At 49.9% G+C, this 12,450-nt stretch overlaps 1 protein-coding gene across 1 annotated transcript in view; it reads right to left on the bottom strand.

Annotated features, from left to right (window-relative positions):
- Positions 1-302: 302 nt before the first annotated feature.
- LOC128354687 (NHS-like protein 1) overlaps positions 303-12,450 on the bottom strand; it is a 14,709-nt gene continuing 2,561 nt past the window's right edge. The window contains exons 2-11 of the mRNA XM_053314870.1: positions 11,483-11,711; positions 8,804-8,935; positions 7,678-8,078; positions 6,486-7,597; positions 6,122-6,365; positions 3,301-5,857; positions 2,009-2,096; positions 903-1,374; positions 660-851; positions 303-512 (exon numbers count right to left, since the gene is read on the bottom strand). Of these exons, the coding sequence (XP_053170845.1) occupies positions 303-512; positions 660-851; positions 903-1,374; positions 2,009-2,096; positions 3,301-5,857; positions 6,122-6,365; positions 6,486-7,597; positions 7,678-8,078; positions 8,804-8,935; positions 11,483-11,711 (5,637 nt within the window). The remainder of the gene's footprint in view (positions 513-659; positions 852-902; positions 1,375-2,008; positions 2,097-3,300; positions 5,858-6,121; positions 6,366-6,485; positions 7,598-7,677; positions 8,079-8,803; positions 8,936-11,482; positions 11,712-12,450) is intronic.

The following is a 12,450-nucleotide window of genomic DNA, read 5'->3' as shown; positions in this document are numbered from 1 at the left end:
TGTTCATGGACAGTTTTAAACCTGACGTGGATCTACAGAAGAGACCCAGACATCGTCACATTCAGGTTCGATTGTCTGTGATCCCTAACAGCTCGACTTGAGGATGAGCGACCGTCTACTTTCTTACTGAATCCAAGTTGCAGCTGCTTCTATAATCTTGGTTTGTCCATCAAGAAATCTCAACCAATCTCAGCTTCTTATCTTAAGATGACAAAAATAACATCTTGTCAATATTAAAAGAATGTAAAAAGTAAGATATGGACAAAGATGATTAGAAGATGAAAAAAAGACATTAAGTAGTTTCAGTTTAAGTCCATAAACTGGAAACTGGAGGTGTTGGGGTTTAAGGAACAAGCTTGTTTTCTTGAGATCATGATTCCACCACGCATGTCCTTTCTGTGGTTTCTGGAGACACTTAAAGGCTTCAGGCCACAGGTCAGTCCAGTCCAGTTAATTTCAGGTTGCTGAGGCAGTGCGACGTGTTCATGGACAGTTTTAAACCTGACGTGGATCTACAGAAGAGACCCAGACATCGTCACATTCAGGTACGATTGTCTGTGATCCCTAACAGCTCGACTTGAGGATGAGCGACCGTCTACTTTCTTACTGAATCCAAGTTGCAGCTGCTTCTATAATCTTGTCCATCAAGAAATCGCGACCAATCTCAGGTTCGACGCGCCTTCCATCCCCGAAATGGTTCCTGGCGACTCAACAAACACATCGTCATCTTCTTCTTCTTCTTCCTCTTCCTCCTCTTCCTCGCCTTCCCTTTCTAAGATGGCGGTCATGGGGGCGGCAAAGAGGCGGCAGCGAGCGGCGAAACGTCGGCTGGCAGAGCAAGGAGGAGTGAGGGAGCGCGGTCGCATAGAGGAGGAGGAGGAGGAGGAGGAGAGCAGGAAGACCGGAGAGGAAGAGGTGAAGAGGAGCTGATTGTGTCTCAGCTGGAACATCATGGACAAGTCCTGACTGCACAGAGTCGTGGGAGAAACTGGTACATTCAGAGTCAGGTGGCTATTGATGTCACATGGATCCACGTTATCGGGCAAGCCTGTGGGGTTGATTTGGGGTTGTCCTGACAACGACGGCGGCAGCGAGGGCGAACACTGGAGCTTGGCGGCAGCAGCAGTTGCACGAAGCCGCTCGACAGCCGAGATTCGAGAAGACGAATCAGGTCGACTACCCTTCCTCAGCAAGAGAGCCTTGAAGCTCTCACTTCTCCCTGACCTTTGACTTCTGGGGGTTGTCGGTCGTGTCGGATGGGGCTGGGGGTCCGTCGGGGTCACCGGAGGGGAAGAGGAAGAGGAAGTGGAGGAAGAAGAGATGCGATGTTTGTCTTCATCTGAATCTATTCTTCCTAGCATCTTCCGCTTTGACCTGAGGCAGACAGACAGAAAACTAAAGTTGTCACATTTCACTTTAGGCACTCAAACCCCATCAGCTTACCTTCTTACCATCAGAAATAAATTAAATAAATCTTCCACAAAACAAATTTAAGCTATAATCAATTATCAAACTTAAAGATTTGAGTGAGCACAGGCATGGGGATGAGCCTCCAAATCAGGGCACAAGGAAGAAGGAAGGTTCATATCGGGAAATAAGGAGGTACAAAGCTACCAAGTAGGGGAACAAAGGAAAAAGGAAAAAAGGAAAAAAGGAAAAAAGGAAGAAGGAGCCTGGGCCGGATTGGACCTCTCAGCGGGCCGGTTCTGGCCCACGGGCCGCATGTTTGACACCCCTGATCTAAGCAAACAAGGAAGCTAATGCCTCTGAAGGAAACAGGAAACAGGACTCGGGATCTAAACTGAATCTGCTACACATTCAGTTACCAGTCACAACTTTACCTGCAGCCGAACCCCTACTGGGGGATTCACGCTGTGCCTTCCCATACTGCACTGCTCCACAGAGACGGAGGAAGGAATCAAGCAGACATGTGAGATAGTGGTTGATAGATTTGGTAGAGTGGAGTACAGTGGTTGGTGTGTGTGTGTGTGTGTGTGCGTGTTCCTACCTGTGAATGACGGCGAATAGATCTTCTGTGGTTCGAGGTCGATTGGGGACAAACATCTGATCTGCTGAAACACTGACGAACAGATCAGCTGGAAGGACGGAAGGACAAAGAGAAGAAGAATTAAAAACTAACTAAGAAGTATTGTTGTAATAGCTGAAAACCTGTTATTCTTTATTATTAGTCACCATGAATTTGAATAAAATGGTGCATGTACTATAAACCTGCAACCTGCATAGTGTTCGGAGACACAAGGCATGCCCAAAAATAATTCACTTGAGGGTAGAAATTACTAGTTTATTATACAGACTGCTAATCATAAAAACATACCCCAGTACTTGACGGGCCCTGAACGGACCTTTTAGACACAGAGCAGCTTATAAATTGGTCCAATTTAAAGTGTCTCTAACATCTGTGGTACACATGGTCCTGCTGAAAGTGTCACGAGCGTCTGAGATACCCATGCACCCATTGAAAGTGTCTCTAGCCTCTGTTGTACCCATGGTCCAATTTAAAGTGTCTCTCGACTCTGTGGTGTCAATAGTCCCATTGAAAATGGTACCGATGATCCCCCAGGTGCTACTAGTTCCTGTGGTGCTCTGAGTCTGTGAAGCAGCAGTGATTTCTGGGGTGGCATGGGTGCCTTTGAAAGCCTCTCCTGTATCTGTATTAGCAAAGTGTGGTTTGGTACTTTTGGGTGAGGTCAATGAAAGATCTGGCTTTTTGTGCAAAATTGGTGGCTTCTGCCTCTGAGGGGAGCTGGTAGGTGAGCATGTGGTGATGTCAGCAGTTTTCTGACTTAATTAGACTACATATTGCCTCTTCTAATAGCTTGTGTGAGCAGGGAATGGGCCTATAATTATAAAAAAAAAAAAACACAAAACAACCAACTTTCATTAGCCTGGTGATATATGAATACACACTTGGTTAATAATCTGACATGCCAGTACTCTGTAGGAATGAGGTAGGTACTGGCCCAATTCAAGCAAAGCTTTTAGTCTCAGTTGCATTTTGAGGTGCTACAGAAAACCCTAATTTAGTAGAGACATAAAATAGCTTGACCCCACAGTGATCTAAATTTCTCTTTTCTAAAAAGACTCACCAGAATTAGTTCAAGTGCACAGGTCTGGTTCCAGGTGCCTATATTGGCCCATTTTCTTGGCCTAAATTAAATACTTCAGCGCCCCTAAAATACAAACCAATCTAGTACCCTTCTAGTGTGCTAACGCTAGAATCAGGCTAACATCACTTTATAGGTTTCAGGTCTAAAAACATTTCCTGGAAACCCAACCTACCATCTGGAGGTCCTGGGGCGTCCTTCACCTCCTCCCTCATCCTATGTGCTCCATCATTGCTCCTCTCCTCCTCTTCATTGTCCCCTGGTTCCTGTATCAGGAGGTCTGGAAGGGACAGCTCCTCTCGCAGGCTCTCAGTGGACAGTGCACTGCTGAGGGAGAACCTGCTCTGGCCAATCAGAGTGTACGAGCTTTCAGAGTCACTGGTGTCTTGATCAAACACTTTGGTCATCTTCACTCTTCGACTTGTTTGCATTGTTCTCTGCTTTTCCGCATCTCGCTCATCTTCAGATGAAGATGAAGATGATGATGAGGATGATGATGATGAGGAGGGGGAGGGCTCCATAGTTGATGACATCAGCAGCAGTTGCCTGCCCGCCCTTCTCTTCCTCCTCTTCCTTACTTTGTCTATTTTCTTTGTGGTGGATGACATCATCATCATTGTTGTCTTTGCTACCCTCTCCTTCTCGTCTTCCTCTTCATTTTCAGTCAGCGATGTCCTCATCATCCTCTTATGAAATGTTTTCTCATTATTCTTATGAAGACTTGTTCTGATGGGGTCGATTGCTCCAGTTTGGGTGATCCCTGTCCCGGTGGAAGCAGCTCCATGGTTTCCTAAGGTACTACAGTTCTCTAAGGTACTCATAGTCCCATCAATGAATGGATGAACAGGATCTTTGGTACACCAGGTTGGTGTCATACCCATGATGCCTGAGGGGCCACAGTTCCCATAGATGCCCATAGCCCCCATGAAACCACTGGTGTTCATGGTGTCCCCAGTTCCTGAGGTACCACAGTTCCCCAAGGTACCTATGATCCCATTGAAATGGTCTCTAGCCTCTGTGATACTCATGGTCCCATTGAAAGTGTCTCGAGCACCTGTGGTACCCATGCCCCCATTGAAAGTGTCTTTAGCCTCTGTGGTACCCATGGTCCAATTTAAAGTGTCTCTAACCTCTGTGGTACACATGGTCCTGCTGAAAGTGTCACGAGCGTCTGAGATACCCATGCCCCCATTGAAAGTGTCTCTAGCCTCTGTTGTACCCATGGTCCAATTTAAAGTGTCTCTCGACTCTGTGGTGTCAATAGTCCCATTGAAAATGGTACCGATGATCCCCCAGGTGCTACTAGTTCCTGTGGAGGTCTGAGTCTGTGAAGCAGCAGTGATTTCTGGGGTGGGATGGGTGCCTTTGAAAGCCTCTCCTGTATCTGTATTAGCAAAGTGTGGTTTGGTACTTTTGGGTGAGGTCAATGAAAGATCTGGCTTTTTGTGCAAAATCGGTGGCTTCTGCCTCTGAGGGGAGCTGGTAGGTGAGCATGTGGTGATGTCAGCAGGTGTTGTGTGCGCTGGCAAAGAAGAAGCATTCATTGAGTGTGCAGGTAAAGTTGCATATGTCATGTGCTTTGGTGAAGGTGTACTATTAGTAGAAAGTGTGCAGGAGGAATCAGCAGGAATTGTTAATTGGTTGGTGAGCCCAGGAGAAGGTGCTACGATTTGTCCACTGCTCTTCGCCCCACCTGGTCCTCGCTTGGCCTTAGGAGATGCCATGAGACCCAGAATGCAAAGATCAGGCTTCTTTGGTGGGATTGGCTTCTCTGGAGAGCGGAGCCGCTTTGGGCTACCTGGGTCAAAGACACTGCTACACTGTTTAAAATCACTGTGTGTTGTTGAATCTCCATTGGCTGCACTGTGATTCCACATTTCTGGGTTATTGTTATCGTTGCTCTCTGAAAGTTGTGTTCTGATTTCTTTGTGAGGTTCTTGTTTTACTCCTGAGAGGGTCCAGTATGAAGAATGTGTCAGGCAGACATCCTCAGTGTTTAAGTGTTTCTCAGTAGGTTCAGTTAGCTTCGCCTCTTTGAACTGTTGTTGTCGCAAAGAGGAATGTTGGGTAATTGCGTTTATGTGGTTTTTGTCAGTATCATAAGACATTTTAGCCAAGGGACTATCAGGGCTGGCGACATGATTGTTTGCCAGTGTAGCATACATGTCTGGATATTCCCTCTCTTGTTCATTGTACTTGATGTCTTGAGGCGTTTCATTGATGAGCTGAGACCCAGAGCTTATCCGGTTTGCGTGGCTAGTGACTATGCCTTGCAGGCTCTTAAGATTTGCAGACTCATCTTTGGGAGTCTTCACCTCACTTTTTATTAAGTTGTAGTAACCATGATCGGATTTGAGTTCAGGTTGCTTTGCATCGGTGTTGGCAAGGCTATGAGGGCTAACATTAGCCTTTTCCGCACTTGATATGTTAGCGTCATAGCTGCCTTGATCGCCAATAGCATTTTGTGCTCCAGTACCAGATTTTGTAACATCTGTGTAGACCAGGCCATCAAGATGAGCTTCTTTGCTTGGTAGATCATGGTTAGTGAGCAGGACTTCTTGGGTCTTGACAGACCGAAGCTTGACGCCCTGCAAAGCCTGTGCAGTGACCAGGGGGTAAAGAGACATGGAAAGACCTGGTGGGGGGAGGGCAGTGTAAGGGAAATTAAGGAGAGGAGGCAGAGGAGGAGGTGGAGGAGGAGGAGGAAGATCAGCAATTGGCAGTTCTTGGAGCTCTGAAGAGGGAGGAAGAGGAGAAGATGGAGGAGGAGGGGGGCTAGTTGGGGGAGGAGGGAAGTTGGTTAATGATGATATCAGGGAACCCAGAGACTGTTGGGATGTCTGCCTGATGGCGTAGGAGTAGGGAGGAGGAGGAGGCCGGGAGAAAGGAGGAAGAAGAGGAGGAGAGGGGAGGGATGAAGGTGGGAGAGGAGGAGGTGGTGGAGGAGGAGGGGGAGGGGGAGGAGGAAGAGATGAAGGGGGAGGAGGAGGAGGAGCGATAGAGAGTTTGGTGAAAGAAGGTGGAGCAGGACACTCGCGAATGGGGGAGTAGAAGACAGGAGGCAAAGGAGAAGAACATTCAGGTGGAGGGGGAGGAGGTGGAGCAGGAAGAAGAGGATGCTTGGCAGAGGACTCTGAGGAGGCGCAGGAGGAGAGGGAGGAGGTGGACGAAAAGGAGGAGGAGAGGGAGGAGAAGAGTGATGACTTCCTTTCTGGCACTGGTGGCTTTGGCCTCCCTTCAACCCGAGACCCCGTCCTGGTCAGGGAGGAGATGGAAGGAGAAAGGGGGAGGGAGGGCGAGCGTAAAGAGGAGAAGGGGGAGGTTGGGGGGAGAGAGAAGGCTCCAGGGCTCGCTGCAAGAGGGGAGGAAGGGCTGAGTGGGGAAGAAATGGGAGTGCCAGGGGTTGGGGTGTTGGACTGGCTGGAGTAACCACTGGAGGGCGAAGCAAGGCGCTGCAGCCCAGCCACGGATGCAGCAGCTGGTTGAGGGTTGAGAGTAAACGTCAGCCCCTCCTCCTGTGAGCCTGGAGACATGGGCGTGAAGATGTGGGAGCGGCCGGGGTTTGGTGGGAGCTGCTCAGACGAAGGAGACTCAATGGACGTTGCTGCTTGGCTATCTGAGCTTAAGGGTTCAAAGGTTGTGACTGTGCCGCAGTTGAACCCACTCTGGCGTCTTTTAATGTTGCTGCGGGGCACCCAGGGGTCATCGAAGGTTTGGGGCGATGAGGTGGGGGTCAGTGGGATTTTTCGCTCTAGGCGGGGACTATGCTTCAGATGTGGGCTATTCTCCAGACGTGGGCTGGAGGAGGGCCGGCAGGACTTGCTACGCCCTGGCCGACGCCTAAGAGAGTCGGACCGCAATGGTGGAGGAGGCGGACGCTTTGACTTGCGGAGGGAGATGCTACGAGAGTAGGTGGAGGATGTGCTAGACCTCCTTCTCTCTTGGCTTAGTGAGTAAGAGGAGGTAATGTCCTCTGAACACATGGAGTTACAGGGGGACGAGCGTCCAGAAGAGATCAGGGGGTCACAGCTCCAACCTTCCCCAGAAACAGAGCTCATTCCCCGGGTGATACCACTCCAGTCAGGTCCAGTCTGGCTGCTGTGGACACTTGAACTGGGTGAGACGGGCTGGAAGCTCCATCGCTCCCCATCATAGGAGCACTGGGCGACTTGCTGGGTGGTGGCCTGTTCATCCAGAGCCTGGTAGCTAAACTGAGAGTCTGAGTCTGAGGAAAAGTAGTGGTTGGAGGAAGGGGAGATGTGAGGGTGGGCAGCCTCATTTAGGGGCTTATCACTGGGGTAAGACCACTCTGACTCCATGGCTTGGCTAGGAGTGCTAGGAAGAGAGGAGGTGACAGGGGAGGAAGGAAAAGAAGAGGAGCAGGAGAGTGGAGACTGAGGAATGACTCTGGTGGTGGGTTCAAATGGCAGCAGGGGCTGGATGTCGCTGGGGAATCCCTGCAGATCCTGTGACTGGAGAGGAAAGGAAAGTTAGTTTTATTTTTAGTTACTTAGTTAAGGCTAAGTTAGGCAGTCACTTTTCCTAAACCGACCTGGCAGCAGGATGAGGAGGTGCTGAGTGCCCTGTAGGAGGTGCTGTTACAGCTGGCCTCTGAGTTCAGGGAGGAGTTGGTCTCTGGGCGCGGGAGGCTGTGGACCGCTGACGAGGGGGAGCCGCAGGAGGTAGAGTGGTTCTCGCAGGAGTCTGGACGTGAGGTGGACGTAAGAGAGGCCATGAGGCTAGACATCCCCTCTCCTCTAGGGGCTCGGATCCTCCTCCCTAATGACTGCCCCTTCTTTCTGAACTCTCCCTCACTCTCCTCCTCCTCCTCCTCCTCCTCCTCCTCTTCCTCTTCCTCTGTGGTTCTCTGTCGGCGGGGGGAGGAACAAGAGGAGGCAGGACGGCCGACAGTGGAGAACTGATTTGGAAGAACCGAAGCGACCATCGTCGAGTCTGGAAACAGAACAGAGGACATAAAATAAAGGAAGAGAACAAACACTTTGAGGCCTGAGACATACTGTAAGTCAGAGGTGTCAAACTCATTTTCATTATGGATGGAAGGAAGTACAGAAGGAAGAAAGGGAAGAAAGGAAGGAAGGAAGAAAGGAAGGAAGGAAGAAAGGGAGGAAAGACAGATGGAAGGAAGAAAGGGAGGAAAGACAGATGGAAGGAAGTACAGAAGGAAGAAAGGGAGGAAGGATAGATGGAAGGAAGTACAGAAGGAAGAAAGGGAAGAAAGGAAGGAAGGAAGAAAGGGAGGAAAGACAGATGGAAGGAAGAAAGGGAGGAAGGATAGATGGAAGGAAGTACAGAAGGAAGAAAGGGAGGAAAGACAGATGGAAGGAAAGAAGGAAGGAAGAAAGGGAGGAAGGACAGAAGGAAGAAAGGGAGGGAAGACAGATGGATGGAAGGAAGGACAGAAGGACAGAAGGAAGAAAGGGAGGAATGAAGGAATGAAGAAAGGAAAAAAGGAAGGTAGGAAGGACAGATGAAAGGAAGGAAGGAAGGAAGGAACAAAGAAAGGATAAAGGAAGGTAGGAAGGAAAAAAAAACACAGGAAGGAAAGTGGGCCGGATTGGACCCCTCGACGGGCCGGATCTGACCCACGGGCCGCATGTTTGACACCCCTGCTGTAAGTGATTGATGGATGGGGGGGGCGGAGTGGGTGCAGATCATACCCAGTCTCCGGGTGACATCATCAGGTATCCCAGTGACTGTCTTGCGGCGGCTCAGGTTACGGGGGCGCCGGGATAACGAGTCCGTGTTGGAAGCCACTTTTCGGAAACTTGCCTGACGATCAAAACTCTCGCCTGACGTGAACGTGTATGAGAACAACACAGTTAATGCTCCTTTCCTTCCTCTTTTCCTTCCTTCCTCCTCCCTTTCCTGCCTTCCTTCCTCCCTCCCTCCCTCCTTCTTTCCTTCCCTCCTTTCCTTCCTCCCTCCTTTATCTCTTTCATTCCTCCCCCTACCTTCCTCCCTTCCTTCTTTCCTCTGTCCTTCTTTCCTTCCTTCCTCCCTTCCTCTTTTCCTTCCTCCCTCCCCCTTTCCTTCCTTCTTTCCTCCCTCCCTCCTACCTTCCTTATTTCCTCCATCTTTCCTTCCTCCTCCCTTTCCTGCCTTCCTTCCTCCCTCCCTCCCTCCTTCTTTCCTTCCCTCCTTTCCTTCCTCCCTCCTTCTCTCTTTCATTCCTCCCCCTACCTTCCTCCCTTCCTTCTTTCCTCTGTCCTTCTTTCCTTCCTTTCTCCCTTCCTCTTTTCCTTTCTCCCTCCTACCTTCCTTATTTCCTCCATCTTTCCTTCCTCCTCCCTTTCCTGCCTTCCTTCCTCCCTCCCTCCCTCCTTCTTTCCTTCCCTCCTTTCCTTCCTCCCTCCTTTATCTCTTTCATTCCTCCCCCTACCTTCCTCCCTTCCTTCTTTCCTCTGTCCTTCTTTCCTTCCTTTCTCCCTTCCTCTTTTCCTTTCTCCCTCCCACCTTCCTTATTTCCTCCATCTTTCCTTCCTCCTCCCTTTCCTGCCTTCATTCCTCCCTCCTTTCCTCCCTTCCTTCCTTCCTCCCTCCCTCCTTCCTCCCTCCCTCCCTCCTTCTTTCCTTCCCTCCTTTCCTTCCTCCCTCCCTCCTTCTTTCCTTCCCTCCTTTCCTTCCTCCCTCCTTCTCTCTTTCATTCCTCCCCCTACCTTCCTCCCTTACTTCTTTCCTCTGTCCTTCTTTCCTTCCTTCCTCCCTTCCTCTTTTCCTTTCTCCCTCCCCCTTTCCTTCCTTCTTTCCTCCCTCCCTCCTTCCTCCCTCCCTCCTTCTTTCCTTCCCTCCTTTCCTTCCTCCCTCCCTCCTTCTTTCCTTCCCTCCTTTCCTTCCTCCCTCCTTCTCTCTTTCATTCCTCCCCCTACCTTCCCCCCTTCCTTCTTTCCTCTGTCCTTCTTTCCTTCCTTCCTCCTTTCCTTTCTCCCTCCCCCTTTCCTTCCTTCTTTCCTCTCTCCCTCCTACCTTCCTTATTTCCTCCATCTTTCCTTCCTCCTCCCTTTCCTGCCTTCCTTCCTCCCTTCTTTCCTCCCTTCCTTCCTCCACCCCCCCTCCTTCTTTCCTTCCCTCTTTCTGTCCTTCCTTCCTCCCTCCTTCCTTCTTTCCTTCCCTCCTTTCCTTCCTCTTAGTTAATGAATCTGTAGGACAACTAATGTGTCAGCATTAACCCTCCAGTCGTCCTTCCTTCCTTCCTTCCTCTTTCTTGAATTTTTCCTTTGTTCTTCCCCTCCTTCCCTCTTTCTTTGCTACCTCCTCCTTCCATACTTCTTTACTTGCTCCCATCCATCCATCATTCCTTGCTTCCTTCCTTTGTCTCATCTTTTCCTTCTTCCCTCCCTCCTTACTCCTTTCCTCCCTTCCTTCCTTCCTCTTTTAGTCTCTCCCTCCTTACTCCCTTCCTTCCTTCCTTCCTTCCTTCCTTCCTTCCTTCCTTCCTTCATTCCTTCTTTCCTTCCTTCCCTTCTCTCCTTACTTCCTTCTCTTTTCCTCCCTTCCTTCTTTCCTTTCCTCCCTTCCTTCCTTCCTCCCCCCTTTCCTTCCTTCTTCCTTCACTCCTTCTTTTCATTCCTCTCCCTACCTTCCTCCCTTCCTTCTTTCCTCTGTCCTTCTTTCAGACCTTCCTTCACTCCTTCTTTTCATTCCTCTCCCTACCTTCCTCCCTTCCTTCTTTCCTCTGTCCTTCTTTCTTTCCTTCCTCCCTTCCTCTTTTCCTTTCTCCCTCCCCCTTTCCTTCCTTATTTCCTCCATCTTTCCTTCCTCCTCCCTTTTGTGCCTTCCTTCCTCCCTCCTTTCCTCCCTTCCTTCCTTCCTTCCTCCACCCCCACCTCCTTCTTTCCTTCCCTCTTTCCTCCCTTCCTTCCTCCCTCCCTCCTTCTTTCCTTCCCTCCTTTCCTTCCTCTCTCCTTCTCTCTTTCATTCCTCCCCCTACCTTCCTTCCTTCCTTCTTTCCTCTGTCCTTCTTTCCTTCCTTCCTCCCTTCCTCTTTTCCTTTCCCCCTTCCCCTTTCCTTCCTTCTTTCCTCCGTCCCTCCTACCTTCCTTATTCCCTCCATCTTTCCTTCCTCCTCCCTTTCCTTCCTTCCTCCCTCCCTCCTTCCTCCTTCCCTCCTTCTTTCCTTCCCTCCTTTCCTTCCTCCCTCCTTCTCTCTTTCATTCCTCCCCCTACCTTCCTCACTTCCTTCTTTCCTCTGTCCTTCTTTCTTTCCTTCCTCCCTTCCTCTTTTCCTTTCTCCCTCCCCCTTTCCTCCCTTCTTTCCTTCCTTCCTTCCTTCCTTCCTCCACCCCACCTCCTTCTTTCCTTCCCTCTTTCCTCCCTTCCTTCCTTCCTCCCTCCTTTACCTGTTACATTGATGGGAACGATATCAGCTGCCACAGCCTCGGCCTGTTGCCTCATCCTCTCCTCCGGCGTTGGAAGCCGTTGTGGCAGCTCCATGTCCACATCGATGGTTGGCTCGTAGGCGGGGGTGAAGACGTCCCAGCAGGGTGTGACGGGGTTGAGGACCAGTGGGGTCATAGGTCGCGCGTTGTTCAAGAAGAACCTTTCGTCTTCTTCTGAGGAGGTTGAGGACTGAACGCACAAAGAGACAAAGACGCAGGAAGTCAGACTTTTGGTTGAATCTGGTTACATGAAGTTTAACCCTCCTGTTGTCCTCAGGTCAAGGAAGGAAGGAAGGAAGGCAGGAAGGAAGGAAATGAGTAAGGAGGAAGGGAGGGAAGGAGGGAGGGAGGGAGGAATAGAGGAAGGAAGGAAGGAAGGAGAAGGAATGGAGGAAGGAATGGAGGAAGGAAAGGAGGAAGGAAAGGAGGACTGAAGGAAGGAAGGTAGGAAAGGAAATAAGGAAGGGAGGAAGGAAGGATGGAGGAAAGAAGTAAGTAAGGAAGGAAGGTAGGAGGGAGGGAGGAAAGATGGTAGAAGGGAGGGAGGAAGGAAGGAAAGAAGGATAGAGGAAAGAAGGAAGGAAGGACGGAGGAAAGAAGTAAGGAAGGAAAGAAGGTAGGAGAGAGGGAGGAAAGAAGGAGAGAAGAAGAAAGAAAGGAATGGAAGAAAGAGAGAAGAAGGAAAGAAAGAAAGAAAGAAGGAGAGAGGAAGCACAGATGGAAGGAAGGAAGGAAGGAAGGAAGGAAGGAAGGAAGGAAGGAAGGTAGGAAGGAACAGTCAAAACAGGACGACATGAAGGCTCTAATACAATGACGTTTTATTTAAGTTTAACTACAGTAGAGTCAGTGAGGTGTACTTTAGCTCTGTTAAGTTTATCCTCATAGATTCAACTTTCACCACAGAGGAGTCTAGTGAAGTCTGGTCTGGT

This window comes from Scomber japonicus, unplaced genomic scaffold (assembly GCF_027409825.1).
Source record: "Scomber japonicus isolate fScoJap1 unplaced genomic scaffold, fScoJap1.pri scaffold_445, whole genome shotgun sequence".
Classification (NCBI taxonomy): Eukaryota; Metazoa; Chordata; class Actinopteri; order Scombriformes; family Scombridae; genus Scomber; species Scomber japonicus.
The sequence above is the reverse complement of the archived record's forward strand: the minus strand, read 5'-3'. Positions and strand labels throughout refer to the sequence as shown.